Source organism: Myxine glutinosa, chromosome 3 (genome assembly GCF_964187855.1).
Source record: "Myxine glutinosa chromosome 3, kmMyxGlut1.1, whole genome shotgun sequence".
NCBI classification, from domain to species: Eukaryota; Metazoa; Chordata; class Myxini; order Myxiniformes; family Myxinidae; genus Myxine; species Myxine glutinosa.
This window is the reverse complement of record NC_136263.1, coordinates 127,994,081-128,013,556: the sequence shown is the minus strand read 5'-3', so window position 1 is coordinate 128,013,556 and position 19,476 is coordinate 127,994,081. Positions and strand designations below refer to the sequence as shown.

The 19,476-nt window shown below is 47.2% G+C and overlaps 1 protein-coding gene across 3 annotated transcripts in view; it reads right to left on the bottom strand.

Annotated features, from left to right (window-relative positions):
• LOC137423217 (transmembrane protease serine 2-like) overlaps nt 1-19,476 on the bottom strand; it is a 245,594-nt gene that overhangs the window by 55,621 nt on the left and 170,497 nt on the right. For all 3 annotated transcript variants that reach the window (XM_078774546.1, XM_078774545.1, XM_068110121.2), the window contains one exon: nt 7,982-8,163. In XM_078774546.1, the coding sequence (XP_078630672.1) occupies nt 7,982-8,163 (182 nt within the window). The remainder of the gene's footprint in view (nt 1-7,981; nt 8,164-19,476) is intronic.

Sequence of the window (19,476 nt, the reverse complement as noted above, 5' to 3'; positions counted from 1 at the left end):
AGGAGTGGGATTGAAGAGAGTGAGGGAGTTTGTTCCAGGGGCGGGAGAAACGAGGAATGAAGGAGTGAATGTGACCAGAGAGTCTTGATTTTGGCAGTTTAACCATGAGAGGGTTGCAGGCATATCTTGTGCGACCTGTATGAATATTTGGGGGACAGAGCCCAGAGAGAGCTGGAGGAGCAAGGCCGGAGAGGATTCGGTAGAAGACAGAAAGACCACCAACCTGCCTGCGGTGAGTAAGTGAAAGGCCCTCGTAGGTAGCTTCATCATGGGAGATTCCAATGATTCTGAACGCTTTGGTTTCAACAGCGTGAAGACGAGCTAGGTGTGAGGCAGGAGCACCAGCCCAGAGGGGAGAGCAGTATTCCATTGAGCTGCAGATGAAAGCCTTGTAAGTGGTGAGGAACTCAGGTGTGCCAAGGAAGGGCTTCGCACGACGGAGGATGCCCAGTCGGTGACTGGCTTTGGAGGCCAGATTTGAAATGTGGTTTTCCCAGGAAAGATCATGGCAGATAGTGAGACATAAAAGCTTGAGCCTTTTTATTATTTTATTTTTTTTATACTGCATCGAGGCTCGTGAAAGAGCTGACAACCGCGAGGGAAAGACAGTACAGGGGGACCACGAGGGAAAGACAGCACAGAGGGACCACGAGGGAAAGACAGCACAGGGGGACCGCGAGGGAAAGACAGCACAGAGGGACCACGAGGGAAAGACAGTACAGAGGGACTACGAGGGAAAGACAGCACAGAGGGACCGCGAGGGAAATATATCAACATATATCAAAATATATCAAATATATCAACAGAGTGAACAGAGTGACAGAACTTCTTGGAGAGGATTATTCAGAAATTGGATGGGAAGGTTGTCCAGTCAGTCTTTTTGGAGAGACATCGTAAGAGGGTGAGATTTGTCAGGATTGAAAGACATCTTCCACTTATTTGCCCAGTCTGTGATTTTGTCCAGGATTGCAGAGAGTGAGGAGGCTGCAGACTGCCGATCTGAGGGATGAGGATGGAGCGGCAGAGAGTGGAGTCATCAGCAAAGAGATAGAGAGGATTTTCAAGAGAGTCGGAGAGATCATTGATGAAGACCAGAAAAAGCACAGGGCCCAGAACACTGCCTTGGGGAACTCCAGCCTGAACGGGAGGAGGAGATGAGAGAAACCCATTCAGGCCCACACATTGACTACGACAAGAGAGGAAGTCCACCAGCCATGCGTGGAGATTTCCATGGATACCAAAGGAGGAGAGTTTGGTGAGCAGAGCGGGGTGCCAGACCGTATCGAAGGCACGTGATATGTCAAGGGAGACAGCTCTAATTTCCTGTTTGGCATTGAGGACCTCCATCCATTGTTGAGACAGCAGAAGCAGCATGTCCAGAGTAGAGTGACCTGGTCTGAAACCAAATTGATGATCAGAGATCAAGCCATTGGATAAGAGGAAAGATTTCATATCCGAAGCAATGATGGATTCCATGAATTTGCTGATAATTGGGAGGAGGCTGATTGGTCTGTAGTTGCTAGGATCTGTTTTTGCACCTTTTTGTGTAAAGTTGTGATGTTGGCTGATTTCCAAGCAGATGACAGATGACCTTGAGCAAAAGAGAGGGTGAAGAGAACAGAGAGAGGGAGTGAAAGAGCGGAAGAACAGGATTTTAGGACCCGTGGGCTGATGCCGTCAGGTCCAGTTGTAGAATCAGTTGTAGTATTTGAAGTAGTGATAAATGTAAGGGTGTACTTACTTTTTCCACATGCGAAATTTGCATTTATGTTTATTTAAATTATACAATGGACTACAAAATGTAAATGTTTCATGATATTTGTTATATTATATCACCTTTATCCATCAATATTGTTGAAATGAAGATCAAATAGCTGTATGTTGAAATATGTTTAAAAAGTCAAAACTTTACTTGGGGTGTACTTACTTTTTCACGTGACAGTATATAATACATACAGCAGAAAAAGTAGTCTTACTACTTTGGCAATTAATGATTCATTTATTCAAGAACCCCCCCCCCCCCCCCCCACACTTTAACCCGCAACCCACACACTCAATCCTTCCCCCACACCCCTCACACTGAAAGGTTCACCCACACCCCTCATACTCAAACCTTCCCCCACACTCCACACCCTCTACTCCCCCTCATCTCACCCTTCAAAGCCTCACCTTGCCCCCACAAAGCCTTCCCCAATCCTGCACCACCCCAACACCTGCTCCTCGCCCATCTCTCGCCTTGTGGACCTCAAACATCAGAGGTCTCCACTAGGGTGGTCCAAAAAACATCGATCTCTCCGATTTTGATGCTCTACTGGATTATTGTTAGAAATGGTCTAAAACATTCACCCACCAAATATTTTCGCTCAATTCCATCTAGAAACTCATACACACTTCAATTGAAATATGGCGTTTTTCACCAAATTTGGCTAAATGAGAACAATCCAATAGCAACCTAGGTGGAAAAAGTACATGCACTATTGTACTAAGCCATTTTGTGGTTCATGACTTTTTGCATGCGCTTGCGCCTGTGAGTGTGAAATCATCATGGTCGAAACATGTTTGACAATGCTTGAAGCATGTTTGAAACATGTTCATACATGTCTGACTCATGTTTCGACCATGAGGACTTCACAGGGGTATGTACCATCAATGACATTATTTAGGAAAAAAATATTTCTAAAGTCTTTGTAAGTCATTAAAATTGACCAAAATGACAAATTTATATGTTGAGTGTGTATGAGTTTATAGATGACTCAGATGCAAAATATTTTTTGGGTGAATGATTTAGACCATTTCTAACAATAATCCAATAGAGCATCAAAATCCAGATAAAAAAGTGATTTTTTTTGCATTTTTGGACCACCCTAGTCTCCACTCTAACCTGACAGATCTCTCAATACAGGCCACTGCAAATAAACCAGACAACATCTGTTTAACAGAATCCTTCCTCCCATAGGACATCCCCAATTCCTTGGTGTCTCTCCCCAGTTGATATGAAACCATTGCATTGCAGTTGATATGAAATCTTTCCTTTTCTCCAACAACCACATCACAGATCACCAATTTGGTTTCAGACGAGGTCATTCCACCTTGGACATGATATTTTTTTTACTCACCCAACAATGGATGGAGATCTCTCTCTCAATGTCAGACGTGAGATCAGGGCCGTCTCTCTGGACATACAGTGCCCTCCATAAATATTGGAATGGTGAAGTCAAAATTGTTATTATTGCTATATACTCAAGAAATTTGGATTTGCGATCAAAAGATGAATATGAGACATGAGTAAAGAAGGTCAGCTTTTGTTTCTTGGTATTTCTATGCATGTACGTACGTTTTACCATTGCAGACAAATAGCATTTTTAATGATAATTCCCCCCATTTTAGGTAAGGATAAGCATTGGAACAAATGACATAGTTGTGTCTTGTTGCTCAGGTGTTTCTTGTTGCATTGATTGGTTACCCATAAAAGAGCTGTGAATGTCTAGTCTTTGTTTCAGCATTTGCTTTTGCCTTTGGAGTCTGCCTTTGTAGTCAGAAGGCATAAACCAACATGATGACCATAGAACTGTCTATGAAAGAAAAACAAGGATTTTTTAAAGCTGAAAGAACAGAAGAATTAAGTTAGAACCATAGCACACCAAATGAACTCGGCATAGCAAACAAAACAATTTGCAATATCTTGAAAAAGAAATAAGACAATGGCCAGGACGGCCAAGGAAAATAACTGTAGTTGAAGACAGAAACACAGGGGTTTAGCGGTTGCCGAAGAGGATAAGAAGAGGGCATTTCGTTGGGTACAAAAGGTTGTTTATTGTACAGAAATCTCCAGCAACTGCTAGCGAACTGAAGTCGTAACGGCCTATATAAAACCAAGAACCCTCTTCGGAGGGCGTGGCTCCAACAGCCGCGCGTGCGTCACGACGACACAACCAAACGCCCGTGTGCGTGGGTTAGACCAAACCCATCGTAATGGTAACCGTCACATGCGGATAAGTTAACCGCGACAAGTGAATAAGGTAACCGCGACAAGTGAATAAGGTAACCGCGACATGTGAATAAGGTAACCACTACATGCGCCCCCCCAGAAGGCACGCCACGGGCGTGTACGTAGTTCGCGGGTGGAACAGAGCCGGGCCGCGGGTGGAACAGAGCCGGGCCGCGGGTGGAACAGAGCCGGGCCGCGGGTGGAACAGAGCCGGGCCGAGGGTGGAACAGAGCCGGGCCGAGGGTGGAACAGAGCCGGGCCGTGGGTGGAACAGAGCCGGGCCGTGGGTGGAACAGAGCCGGGCCGCGGATGGAACAGAGCCGGGCCGCGGATGGAACAGAGCCGGACCACGGGTGGAACAGAGCCGGGCCACGGGTGGAACAGAGCCGGGCCGCGGGTGGAACAGAGCCGGGCCGCGGGTGCTGAGCAGCGGTAGCCGTTGTAGTTGCAGCAGTAGGAATTGCGGGAGTGGCGAGCAGCAGTGCACGCGAAGACAACGAGGCGCCAGTGCGCGCGAAGGTAACAAAGCAGCCGTGCGTGCGCAAGAGATGAGCAGCGGTAGTAGCTGTAGTTGCAGGAGCATCAGCCTCGGGATCCGCCGTAGGAGCAGTAGTAGGAGTGGCGAGCAGCAGTACTCGGCCTGTGTGCGCGGAGGTGACGAAGTAGCAGTACTCGGCCTGTGTGCGCGAAGGCGACGAGCAGCAGTACTCGGCCTGTGTGCGCGGAGGCGACGAGCAGCGGTGCTCGGCTTGTGTGCGCGAAGGTGACGAAGTAGCCGTGCCCGGCCTGTGTGCGCGGAGGCGACGAGCAGCAGTACTCGGCCTGTGTGCGCGAAGGCGACGAAGTAGCCGTGCCGCCAACGCCCCGTAACGGCGTTCCTTCGGAGGGTCCCGGAGCTGGTTCGCCCCTCTAGTCGTAGAGGAGGAACCGAGCGCGATGCGCGAACCACATGGCCGCTCGTCGTTGCTAAAACTCTGGCAGTTCGAGTTTAGGTCTTGTGGAAGAAATTGCGGTCGCAATCCTGCCGTGTTCATTTGGCCCCCAAATACGTTCGGGGGCAACGGGGTCACCAGTTTAGCGGTTGCCGAAGACGATAAGAAGAGGCCATTTCGTTGGGTACAAAAGGTTGTTTATTGTACAGAAATCTCCAGCAACTGCTAGCGAACGGAAGTCGTAACGGCTTATATAAAACCAAGAACCCTCTTCGGAGGGCGTGGCTCCAACAGCCGCGCGTGCGTCACGACGACACAACCAAACACCCGTGTGTGTGGGTTAGACCAAACCCATCGTAATGGTAACCATCACATGCGGATAAGTTAACCGCGACAAGTGAATAAGGTAACCGCGACATGTGAATAAGGTAACCACTACATGGGCAATACCCCTGGGCGCTCACCTGGTAGAATAAACAGTATACTACACTGACTGTAATGACTGCTGACCACATTCGTTTATGTGGCGATCTAATATTTTGGGGGGTTTTGCCATGCTGGTAGTTGTGGCAGTGTAGCAGCTGTGTGAGTAGTGTTTTTATCAGTGGTTCACATCGTGCTTTTCATAACAGCGATTCGCATCTCGGTTTTGTAACGTCCACCCACACCATTGGGCTTCATAGTTAGTTCTATCTTTTATCTTTTAACTCGCGAAGTCTTTAGAGATTTCATGTTGTGGTGAGCTGGAGCGTGCCCAGATGAAGAGCGCTTGAAACGGTCTGGAGAGGTTAAACAGTGAACTCAGAGAAAGATTAATTGAGGATCCAAAGTTGGTATGTAATGTCATTTGTTTCTTTGATACATAATACATTTGCTGCTTAAGCTGTAAGAAATGGATTTGATGTGCATTTTCCGCTTTGTGAGGTAAATTCTTTGCAAACGGCTAGTATTTCGCCATTGCTTTGCTGTTTTCTTGTGCAGAACGACAAACTTCTGTTTGATTGTTTGTATTGAAGCCGAATGTGTGAACTGCAATTATGGAATTTTTTTCTTACTTTGCTGTTTGTTTCTTATGTTGTAGTTTCATGGAGCCATCAAATAAAATGGCTTCTGTACGAGACCCATGGTTTCCTGTAATCTTATTTTCGCAAGGTTCCTCTTCTTCACAATCTGAGCCCTGGCGGTTCCTCTTCTTCATAAGCTGAACCCGAGCGGTTATACTGACTAAAGGTATTTTAAACCAATTTTAATGGTTGCTAGAAGACAGGGCAGCATGTAGAATCATACCAACATAATCATAAGACCAAAAAAAAATACCTATACTGGCGGGCTTGCTAAGCGCTTGCGAAGTGGCTTAAGCACTCAAGCAAGCACTCCCTTCAAAAGCGTTGATAAGAAACAGCTGGCTTGGCAAGCACGAGCTCGCAGCTTGGTGAAGCACTGGTTTTATTACTTTGAAGGAGAACTCGTTTGTTTGCAATGAAGTTTTGTCGGTGAGTTAAATGGACAAAAAGGAAATGATTTGTTTGATGGAAATATGTGTTGATTATATATATATATACATATATATATATATATATATATATATATATATATATATATATATATATATATATATATATATATGTATGTGTGTGTGTGTGTGTGTGTGTGTGTATATTACTTCTGGAAAGTGTGCAAAACCAGCCACACTGAGATTATACACCACCTGTGAAACTTTATGCTGCCACTTACACAAAGCAATGTCAGAGCGCCCTTCTGTGCACCTCACATGTAAGTCAAAAGATAGTGCAAGCAATAGTAAGGAGTCCCTGGTTTCGTTTGTGGTGAAAATATTGTCGCGTCCCCGACAATATTTTCTATTACGAAACGGAAATACGAAAATATTGTCGTAAAGACCCCTGGGTGACAGATGGCCGACCGAGCTTTAACTCCGAGGCGCATGAGCCAAAAATATGGTGAACCCTTTAAATGGTGCACGAGGGAAACAGAGGTCTTGTCTTAATTGAATGGATGGACGTGGCGGATGGATGCGACGAGGGTTTTTCGAAACCACAAACAAATAAATGTACAGGACAAGAGATTGGAAATGCAACAAATAAGGGTTTAATGAAAATAATGCAGGCAACAAAGAAATGAACACACAGTAAACTAAGATTCCTAAATGAGGGACCCTCCACCGGTATTCACCTCTGGTCACTTCAAATGGCCCTTGAACCCTGGTGGTCATCTTGCGGGGGCTTTCGCGGGAAAACGCCCAATGGCGCGAAGTCGTTCCACAACCAGCCGCCTGTGCGAGGCTTCCGAAATCCCTCCTCCTCCGATTGCCATGACCCACTGGGCTTCTACCACGCGCCTCGTGAGCGCGTATCGCTCAAAGAGCAGCCACCTCCACCGAAGGCCCAGGCATAGAGAGAGAACAAATTGTGACCGCCTGTCACAAACACCGGAACAGAGAGAGCAATCACGAGCCAATGTGTGACCGCCTGCCATGAACCCAGGACAGAGAGAGCAATCACGAGCCAAACTGTGATCACCTGCCACGAACCCAGGACAGAGAGAGTGAAAATAGCGGTTGCTTCTCCTTTTCTTTTCCCCATTCTAGAAAGTTCCCTCTGACATCACGCATGCTCCAATCACCAAGCAACATGGAATCGTCCCAACCAATCGTCCTTTGGGGCGTGGGAGGCCATTCTTGACGCCCATCGAGAAGATTCGGCTGGGCGGGTAGTAGTATCTGGGTACCGTCGGCGATCTGGTTGTTGTAATTATGTGTCGAGTGCATGGCTGGACGAGTAAATGTCATAAGAAGAAAGGGAAAAATTACAGGGGCATTTACACACTGGGAATTTATCCTTATGCCCTATCTAATTAGCATAGCTCCACCACACGCATGGCGACACAAGCGCTTACATGGACATTCGGCCCTGACTTAGATACATCAAGGTTTCTTCTTCGCGACATTCAGGGCACGCTAACTGCTGTATATATGTACCTCTATTCTAATTAATAAAACAAAAAATATGAAATTCAGGCAAATAAAAAGGAAAATAATACTCACGTGAAATTTTCATTCTGGATCGTAGTCTCATTAAAGCTATATCATAGTCTTGCGTTTCACTGTCATAACGTGGATGTGACAAAATGGAAGAGACCTCAGAGGATGAACCCATCCATCTCTTTGTTCTGAGATCGATTAAACCACCATAAACATCCCATCTTGAAGCCATTGACATGCCTGAACTGCAACACAAATAAATAGCAAGTGCTGTAAACCATAACTCAACCAAGTGAAGAATTCAAATATGTTTTCCTATCAAATGATTGAGTTTAATCAGGTAAATCTTTCCTTCAAAACACGACTTAATACAAATAGCGATATGACAATTAAAGAAAGGCAGTCAAGATGAAGAGATCATGGGGGACGAACGTTGGGAGTTTCTTCAGGGCGAAGGGGGCACAAAACAATTCAACAATAGAATAAAAAAGGAAAGAATTGTAAATGCAAATTATAGTAAAGGCAAAACCCCTAAGTCTCCATACGCACACATCCACACACAACAATTGAACCTCCTTTTTATAAGCAGTGTACTGGTTCGTAGGGGAAAAAATTGGAGAGTTGCAGGGATATCGATGGTAGATGAGCCCAGTACAAGGTGACAGTGGGATGAACAAAGCGGTGGAAACAAGAGGGCTGTAATGTACTGTTACGGGCCCCCCCCGCCCCCACCTTACCTCTGGTCTCGGTGGACCTCCGAACCCCGAGAGGGTCCCCGGCAGAAAGATGTGTTATCCCTGGTTGAAACCCAGCAAATAACGTCCCTCAATGGAACCAGCAAATGAAACAGCCGAACCAATGATGCAACCACACGAAGTTATAAGCAACCCCGACTATATTATAAATCACACACAAAGAGCCATACAGAAATGGGGCAATCACCCCTACTTTCAAATCTTACGATAATATCCTTGTCAAGCCCCCTTAACCCCACTCACGGCACCTCCCCCAATGTCTCTGCTCCCCTCCCAGGCGAAGTCCCAGTGTCTTTGTGCGCTACCGCGATCGGTGAGTCGAGGCCTGGTGGTCAAGTGAGGCGTGGACGAGCGAGACGACAGGCTCAGCCCCCAGCAGCACAGCGGTAACGAGGAACCTCACAAAGCTGCGCTCCCTCCCGCGATCGGGGAGTCAAGGCCCGGTGGTCAATTGAGGCGTAGACGAGCGAGACTACCCCGAGGTCACGTGCTCAGCCCCCAGCAACACAGCAGTGGCGAGGAACCTCACAAAGGTGCGCTCCGACGTACACGTTGCGGTTCAACCCGCGAGCCTCTGTATAATTCTCACATGTCCCTTTCTGGCACAGCCGTTCCCGGCAATCCACCAGGGAATAATGCCCAGCCGACACGACGAAAGCCTGTTCCCTGCAGGGTGCTCGCGTGGCCAAAATGGCGGACGGCTTTCGCTCCAACCCGGGTTCTCAAGGCCTGGATCCTCCGGGACCTCACTGAGAATACCCGGCGACACAGGCTCCCCGCACTCCGGCGATATTTCTTCTCGACCGAACTTCCTTCCAAGGACGCCAGGTTCCCTCGCACTGTACGTCGAAGGCTCGGCCCGGAGCCTCCACCACCACCTCTTCCGGTCTCGATCCGGATTTCCGGCCACATTTTACCAGGAGCGCTTTTAAATCTTTTACTCACAACAACCCTTTCCCTTAAGTCACAATAAGCATAATATCTAGAATACTTTGAACCAGCAACAATACTCATAACAACGATCATTAAGGCCGAGTCCATAACACTTCCCCCCTTCAGGAAAGAAAGTTTGACCACAGCGAAAACATTCTTTGCCGGCCAACTTGTCAACAAACCACCTATTGCCTCCTGATAGCACTTTTTCCCGGGAGGCCGAGCTGAGTATTCCCTACATGGACGCCTTTAGGAACGTGAAGTTCATGGTTAGTCCGTGCAGGAATGTTTACTACATGGACGTCTTTAGGAACGTGGCGTTCACGGTTAATCCGTGTAGGAATTTTGGCTCGGTCTGCTCCGCAGCATTCAGTGCTTCAACTCTTTCTAACTTCCCTAAGATTCGCGGTTGGACTACCTGTCACTGTAGTCACGTAAATAACGGTCTCCTTCTCGGCCGCTACCCTGATAGTCATCCTTTTGGGAGCTGCCGTAACTCTGGGAGCCTCCATAGCAATATCGGCTGCGGCCACCACCAACACTACCGCCAAGTTGTCCTCTTCTGTAGCCCCCTCGACGCCGACGAAATGCCTTCCCTACTGTTATGGTCCGACCCTCCAACTCCTGGTTATTCAGATCCTTTTCTGCATTTCTGGCGTCCTTTGAGTTTTCAAATGTGACAAAGCCAAACCCTCTTGACTTTTGGCTCTCCCTGTCTTTTATCAGCAACACTTCCAAAAGCGGTCCATATTTGTTGAAGGTAGACTCCAGAACCTCTTCCTTTGTTTTAAAGTTCAGTCCACCTCCAAAAAGCTTGCCAACTTTGCCTACATCCCTGACTGGTGTGGTGTTACCTCCCATATCGGACTTTTTCACAACCATCAGGTTACTAGAAACTTGACCCCCGACCAAATCATTCCCAACCACAACTGATACTCCCTCTACAGGAAGAGTGGCTTGCAACCCCACGGTGACCGGTCCTGACACCAAATCAGACTCTAGATTGATGACATGAAGGGGAGCGCTAACCCAGCCACCGATCCCCTGTAACCGAACACTATCACCAGTTGCTGTACTCTCCGACAATGGCAAAATGCCTTCAAGCATTAAGGATTGATGTGCTCCTGTGTCCCTCAATACCCTAACAGGTCTTGGGCTAGTCGAGTCTCCCTCCAGTGAGACAAACCCCTCATAAATAAATGGTTGGTAACTCTTCCACGGGCGATTTCTCACGTTTGCCATCGCATTCGGAGTTGTACTAGTCGGACTCCACTCCTGATTTTCCTTTCCCAAAGCATGACAGTGGGACATCAAGTGTCCTGGTTTATGGCAAAAAGCGCACGTAGGCCCGGAGGAGAACCTCGTGGTCTGCCTCGAGGCCCACGGAGGATACGTCTGCCTTGAAACCGTTGACTTCTGACCTCTAGAAGTCATGATATCAGAGTGGTCCTCCTCTCGAGGCCACCCCCATGAATTTTCGTTCTCCGCCCCTGCCGTACCATAGCTCCCCTGGCTAAGTCTAGGCGAGAAGTTAGGGTTGTGGAACCCCATCCTGTGGGTTAACGCATAGTCATCTGCCATGGTCGCTGCCTCATACAACTTTGGTACTTTCCTTTCCTCCAGGTGTATTTTAATGTCCTCGTGGACACACTGTTGGAACTCCTCCACCAGGATCAATTGTCGTAATAGTTCAAAGTCTTTCCCAACTCCTTTTGAATCGCACCACCTATCAAACATGGTCTCTTTCAATCTGGCAAACTCCACGTGGGTCTCACTCTCCCTCCTCCTGACATTCCGGAATTTTTGCCGGTAAGCTTACGGGACCAATTCATAGGCTTTGAGAAGGTGTTTCTTCAATACCTCATAATCTGCACACTGGTCAATCGGTAAAGCCCAATACATCTCTTGAGCTTTACCCACCAGAACACTTTGCACTAGTATGGACCAGTACACCTCAGGCCAGTTTAACTGTCGAGCCACTTTCTCAAAGTGTGGAAAAATCTTGGCTACCTCCTTCTCATTGAAGGGTGGGACCAGCCTCACATGTCTGCCAACATCCCAGGTGTTCTGACTTGGTGTCGAACCAGTCAGCAGGGATGGTACCTCTCCCCGTTCTCTCATTAACTCCAGCTCCTTGACTTTAATTTGCTGCTGACGCGCCAATTCACGGTCCTTCAACTCCCTTTCGGCTCTTCTCTCCTCTGCTTCGAGGTCTCTTTCCACTCTCCTTTCCTCTGTCTTTTTGTCTTCTAACCTTTCCTGGAGTTCTCTTTCCAGTGCTTTTTCCCTTTCCTGGCTCGGTAATTGCATCCCCAGTTTCCAGAGCTCCACATTTTCTTGTTCTTCTGGTAACCAATCCCAGGCTACCTCTTCCCATGCTTTTAATCCCACCATAGATTGTATCACCACTGTCTGCAACTCTGCCTTCTTCATATTAGTTCGGACCTCCAAGCTAAAATGTTTGGCCAATTTCCAGAGGTCCGATTTTACTAACGCTCTGAATTGTGCTTCACTTGGGGTCACCGTAAACTTCTCTGCGTCAAACGCCATAGTGACTACTGGTAACACCTGTTAACCTTCACACAAGGGAAAAAATTTTTTAACCAACAAAAACAAAAGTATTATTTTTTTGTTGTTGTTGTTGTTGTTGTTTGTTTTTGGAAAAAATTTGGGAATGTTGGAAAAGTTCAAAACTTGGGAATTCCTTCCCGGACTGAATTTAGAATTTTTTAGATCCCGGACGCAGACCCAATTGCGAGGCAACGAATATCAATTGGACGAGCCCACAATTTCTGTTACGGGCCCCCCCCCCCCCTTACCTCTGGTCTCGGTGGACCTCCGAACCCCGAGAGGGTCCCCGGCAGAAAGATGTGTTATCCCTGGTTGAAACCCAGCAAATGACGTCCCTCAATGGAACCAGCAAATGAAACAGCCGAACCAATGATGCAACCACAAAGTTATAAGCAACCCAGACTATATTATAAATCTCCCACAAAGAGCCGTACAGCAATGGGGCAATCACCCCTACTTTCAAATCTTACGATAATATCCTTGTCAAGCCCCCTTAACCCCACTCAAGGCACCTCCCCCAATGTCTCTGCTCCCCTCCCAGGCGAAGTCCCTGTGTATCTGTGCGCTCCCGCGATCGGGGAGTCGAGGCCCGGTGGTCAAGTGAGGCATGGACGAGCGAGACGACCCCGAGGTCACGGGCTCAGCCCCCAGCAGCACAGCGGTGGCGAGGAACCTCACAAAGCTGTGCTCCCTCCCGCGATCGGGGAGTCAAGGCCCGGTGGTCAATTGAGGCGTAGACGAGCGTGACGACCCCGAGGTCACGTGCTCAGCCCCCATCAACACAGCGGTGGCGAGGAACCTCACAAAGGAGCGCTCCGACGTACACGTTGCGGTTCAACCCGCGAGCCTACGTATAATTCTCACGTATCCCTTTCTGGCACAGCCGTTCCCGGCAATCCACCAGGGAATAATGCCCAGCCGACCCGACGAAAGCCTGTTCCCTGCAGGGTGCTCGCATGGCCAAAATGGCGGACGGCTTTCGCTCCAACCCGGGTTCTCAAGGCCTGGATCCTCCGGGACCTCACTGAGAATACCCGGCGACACAGGCTCTCCGCACTCCGGCGATATTTCTTCTCGACCGAACTTCCTTCCAAGGACGCCAGGTTCCCTCGCACTGTACGTCGAATGCTCGGCCCGGAGCCTCCACCACCACCTCTTCCGGTCTCAATCCAGATATCTGGCCACATTTTAACAGGAGCGCTTTTAAATCTTTTACTCACAACAACCCTTTCCCTTAAGTCACAATAAGCATAATATTGTTGTGGATTTGAGAATTGTTGTAAATATCACATTGTGTAGTGTAATGAATCTTGTTGTAAATATCACCCTCCGTAGTGTAAAGGTAAAAGGTCGTCCTCCTAGTTAATCCATATACATGCACGTAGCAAATCATATATCCTTCTAAATAGTTATTTCTTATTCTATGTAGTTTAAGGCACTGTTTCCCACTAGTTGACTCTGCATTACACCAAATAGTCCTTGAGCCAACCGGCCATATTTTGAAGTGAATGCTCCGGCGGGGGGAGTAATTCTCATTATGATTTTCCATTAGACCAATGTCTCAAGTGTCAGAAAAGGTGTGATGGACATCTGAGAACGGTAGCTTAGTGCCCGGATGGACGCCATCTTTGAAACCACCCAGCTCGAAAATGCCCATTTGGTGGGGTACATTGTTGCACGTGTATCTGGACTTCTATACTAGCTATCGATGTGCGGTTGACGACTAAATATACGTCCGATGTGTACCGTCTAAATAAAAAATAATATGAAGCATTTTGTTTTAGATTAATTATTATAAAAATCAATTATCGAAAAAAAATCATATATTTTTCAATATTTTATTATTAGACTTGTACTTTTTTTAGTGAAACAACACTGGTATGATTTTCCAAATTATGCATTGTGCTACACCGTTTATCTGTCTATAAAAATAACTCAAAAACTAAAACATATCATCCACCACGAGTTTACAACAAATAAATGTAAAGAGGCATAAAATGACTTAGGCCGCCGCTGGCATTATCTATTCTGACGATAACGCAAGTTAGGAATGTCGTACGGAGAGGATTTTAACACCATACGATATCTAATAAGCAGGCGGAAATTGTTACATAGGAAATCTGCACTTTGGTGGCCATCTTGGATTTCAAAATGGCCGCCAATTATATTAATTATTCATTACTAGAGTTTGGAAAGACGTATGGAGCTGATTTTAACACCATACGATGTATATTCCTAATAAGCAAGCGGAGGTATCATTGAACATGTCATGTTTTAGTCAAATAACACCGGTATGATCTTCCAAATTATACATTTTGCTAAACCGTTTATCTGTCTATAAAGATTTTCAGGCAATTTGGCCTGCATTATAATAGAGAACAACATATGCTATACAATATACAGTGCACACAAAGTTAATCATCAGAGTCGCCATCAGAGTCATTGGCATCCTGAGCCACGATAGCATCATCCTGCACCATGTTGGAGCATCCCTGTAGCTTACACACAACAGTGCACTTCAACCCATTCAGTATGCAGGAGCAATCTGACGGTCGACACGTCCTTCTGCATGTGCATGAGATGAGATTCAAGACGACATCTGGAGCTGGTAGACCCGCCATCCATCGGATTGTGAGCGAACCGCCATCATCGAGTTCCCAACCATGTCCTGCTGATGGTGTTGGGACGTCTGGTAGGTTTTCAAGGCTGCGTCGCCAGATAGCCGCCTGATAGTTGGCCCTAAGCGTATGCTGCATCAAGGAGTCTTCACAAGGCGGCAATTGTCCAGATTCGATCTGGCCCTTCTTTGCACAGAACATGTGATAACGGAGCGAATTAACACCGACGATCTTCGTGTTCTTGGCGTACAGCTGACACGTGAAGGCCTGAATGCTATTGAAGACGTCTGTTGGTACATTCCACGAAGATCCCAGATCTGTGAATGTTTGAAGATACAGCTCATTCGCTTGCACAAGCTTCAAAGCCTTTATCTTTCCTTGGCTAGCCAGAGCACTCACAGTGTCACACCCGCTCCATGCATGAAGCCCTGGCAATGCACTGCAAACTCCAGACCCCAATACCGCAGCCAACTTTCCAACGTCGATCATTCTGACTCGAACCTTTGTTCCTCGTCTGATGAAGAGCTGACTATCGATGGTTCTGCTGAGATGAAGACTGATGATCAGAACGTCGGTGTCATCTGCCACTAAGATGATCGTCTTGTAGTGGGTAGCGGCGTGCTTTGCGTGGAGAAACATACGCGTGTCTGCTTCCTCGTGGCTACATTCGAGTGCTTGCACCAACTTCCACCTATCGCGGGTCAGTACCAGACATTTTTCACCACAGGTGACATACAGTGTTCTGTTGCCTAGCTTTTCGCGATTTGTTTCATGTTTCCACGACTCCGCCAGAAACACAACCAGTTTCTCCTTTGTCTGGCTGCAAGCAAGGAGACGCCGCCAGTTCATGATTTTGTGTGCGGGTCTGATCTCGCTGAAACTGATGCCTTCATTTGAACCGCGGTTCACACGCTCAGCTGCTTTGATGGATTCTTCTGTGTATGTGTCAAAGACAACATCGATGCGCTCACTGCCTTGACCAGCGTGAAGCGCTGCAGCAAGGATGCGGTCAGATAGTTCTTCGAACGTGTCGTTCTCGCCATGCATCTTTTGTATGAGAGCCATCGCATCAATTATTGTTGCACTTCGCTTGTCAACGTTCTCGGCTGGTTCCACAAGACCTTCCATGTGTTTCGCAAGTGCAGCTTTGTTCGTTTTTTTCATTGACCCATCAACGTTTGCCAAAGACCATGGTAACGGCCCTAGTGGGTGACAAAGGACAAGTTGCATGTCGAGGTTCCTTGTTTTGGCGATGAGTATCATGGTGGCAAACAGTTGTCTGTCAGCTCTCAGGACGATCTCCTTGTTTGTGCCCTTCACAACTTTCTGCTTGATCTTACCAAAGGTCTTCAAGTTTAGCTTGTTCAATGTGTCATGAAAGCCTGTTCCCTCTTCAAGACGTTTCTGGAAGCTTTGATACGCCGCTTCCCCCTTTTGCAGGGTGTTGAGTAGGTCATTAGAAACGTCCTCCCTCGCAGCCGCTCCGGTAGATATACTGAGAAGACATGACGGATCATCGGCGAATGGATTGGTCCAGTCATTTTCCAGTAGATCACAGATAGCTGTGACGCCAGACTCATCACGTTTGATGCGAGAAGTAGACAAGTCAGGGTGCTTGGCGTGAGATGTGTCGCTGCCATTCACAAGGATAGTTTCTCGTAGTTGCCTCAGTGCAGTAGCCCGATTTTCCGCAGTTAGATAGTATCGTGACACAGCCCCTTGTCGAAGACTAAAACCTCGTGTTCCTCCAGCTGTTTGCGTATCTTTGTTTACTGTTTCTTCTGTTGTCTGATCAACAGCGATTCTGGCAAATGGATTCCCTGGTCTAAGCTGTACGGAGAAGTAGCCTTGATTGAATGCCTGTACAACTCGGGGCATGTTTCGTGGAGTTGTGTCATCTGTGCATAGTACACTGGTAGATATCTAGCATAGTTCACCTTGTTCATTGCGAAACACCAAGGGATCACTCTTCTGACACAAGCCAAGTGAAGCATCCAGTCGCCTTCTCTATCCGCACGAATCAACCCCAGCAGGGTCTCTACCATATCAATATACATCATCCAGAAGCGAGCCAGGTCTCCATGTTTGGTTCGCAGAAAATGTAGGTATTTCGCGAACATGTCAAAGCTCTGTACACATGAATCATCATCGAGAGCAGCAGCGAGAGTCTCGTGGCAAACATCCTCCTTGATGCTGCGAATTTTGAGGTCAGTGCTTCGAATCTGGGGTTCCTTGTCAGGATGATTGCTTTCTATCCACACCTGGAAGCCCTTCCAAATGATGCGCATTAGTGCCTCGTACATCAACTTGTGGAGTCGCACAGCACGGTTGTATTGCTTGCCTTCCAGAACCCTGTTGATGGAACCTTCAGCGATTACTCCTGACTCAACAGCTACATCCCGAAGCCCTGCATCTCCAAACATTTTCCCAATGCTCGACATGAAGTTACAGATGGTATGGAAGTTCCCCATCATGAGCACGATTCTTCCATATCGATCGACATCTTTCCATGCTATTTCGGTCGCCTTAGCAAATAGTGCCTGGTCTAGCACCACCGGTATACGCTCAAGCTGAAGTGATGACATGATGTTCAGAGCTTCTCTGAGGATTTCTTGCACTGTTGCCATATCTGTGGCAGGCGCGTTTATAGTCGGCAGGTAGCCAACTACATATTCCGTCACCTGAACACGATCTCTAGTCATGATGTTGAAACCAGTCCACGAACTGATTGTCTGGTCGCATGGTTCCAGCATGCGAGTCATAATCCATACGTGATTTCGGCGCTGCGCAAGGGATGTTGCGCCTGCAAGAGTGTCAGAAAGATCTGCAGGCTTGATTGCAGGTGGGCCCTCTCGTTTCCCACCGCTGTATATTGGAACTAAATCGCTGGATGACGGGATAGATCGCTTCTTATCTGCTTTGGATACTGCCGATAGAGGTTGGGGCGGCAAACACGACTGCGACTTCGGTTGGACGATGATACCGTTGACGCGATGCGATGTTCCGCCACCACTCAGCGATTCCTCTAGCCTGTCGATGTTATCGAATGCTAATACAGTCGGGACCGAAGGGTGCACATGTGACGGAAGTGGTACTTTGTGTGCACTGCACTGTATATTGTATAGCATATGTTGTTCTCTATTATAATGCAGGCCAAATTGCCTGAAAATCTTTATAGACAGATAAACGGTTTAGCAAAATGTATAATTTGGAAGATCATACCGGTGTTATTTGACTAAAACATGACATGTTCAATGATACCTCCGCTTGCTTATTAGGAATATACATCGTATGGTGTTAAAATCAGCTCCATACGTCTTTCCAAACTCTAGTAATGAATAATTAATATAATTGGCGGCCATTTTGAAATCCAAGATGGCCACCAAAGTGCAGATTTCCTATGTAACAATTTCCGCCTGCTTATTAGATATCGTATGGTGTTAAAATCCTCTCCGTACGACATTCCTAACTTGCGTTATCGTCAGAATAGATAATGCCAGCGGCGGCCTAAGTCATTTTATGCCTCTTTACATTTATTTGTTGTAAACTCGTGGTGGATGATATGTTTTAGTTTTTGAGTTATTTTTATAGACAGATAAACGGTGTAGCACAATGCATAATTTGGAAAATCATACCAGTGTTGTTTCACTAAAAAAAGTACAAGTCTAATAATAAAATATTGAAAAATATATGATTTTTTTTCGATAATTGATTTTTATAATAATTAATCTAAAACAAAATGCTTCATATTATTTTTTATTTAGACGGTACACATCGGACGTATATTTAGTCGTCAACCGCACATCGATAGCTAGTATAGAAGTCCAGATACACGTGCAACAATGTACCCCACCAAATGGGCATTTTCGAGCTGGGTGGTTTCAAAGATGGCGTCCATCCGGGCACTAAGCTACCGTTCTCAGATGTCCATCACACCTTTTCTGACACTTGAGACATTGGTCTAATGGAAAATCATAATGAGAATTACTCCCCCCGCCGGAGCATTACTTTTGGTCTGGCTCAAGGACTAAAAGGACATAAGATAGTTCCCTTTCCATTCCCAAAGCCCCCATTTCCAACTGCATTATTGCCAACTGCATTGGGCGGTTTTCTTCACCCCAAAACTCCATTACGCACGCGGTCAAGTCGGGGAAGAAAGGCGTGTCTCCGCCCCTCGTCATCAGAGGGTGGAGCCAGCGAGCCCCCACCAGCCAATCAGGGCTGGTGAGATACCATCACGGGCGTGGCGCGGATTGATCCAAGAGCGCGTTATAAAAGCGCCCGCGCAAGTCTATTACAAGAACAAGTGAGTAAGAGTCCAGTTGAGGAGAAGCGGAGAGAGGGATTTGAGGGAGGTGGGCTGGACCAGAGGCAGATTCTGCGGAGTAGGAAAAGAGCGTCAGAGACGCAGGAGGCGGAGGACGCGTCAGACAGCTGCCGGTGTGGAACCGAATACGTGGAGCTGCCGGCTCCTCGCTGCCAACCCGAAGCGGAGCTGTGTTTGCCGGGTTTTCGCCCCGACCCCAAAGCGTGGATCGGAGCGCGCGCTTGGAGCCGGACCTCGACGCCACCATCTACCTGAACCCTCCTCTGCCGTCCCAAACCATTCCTGCCATTCCATCCTTTTGTGTACGTGAGTTTGTTTTGTGTCTTGTCCCTGGGTATAAGTAAGCTTGTATAA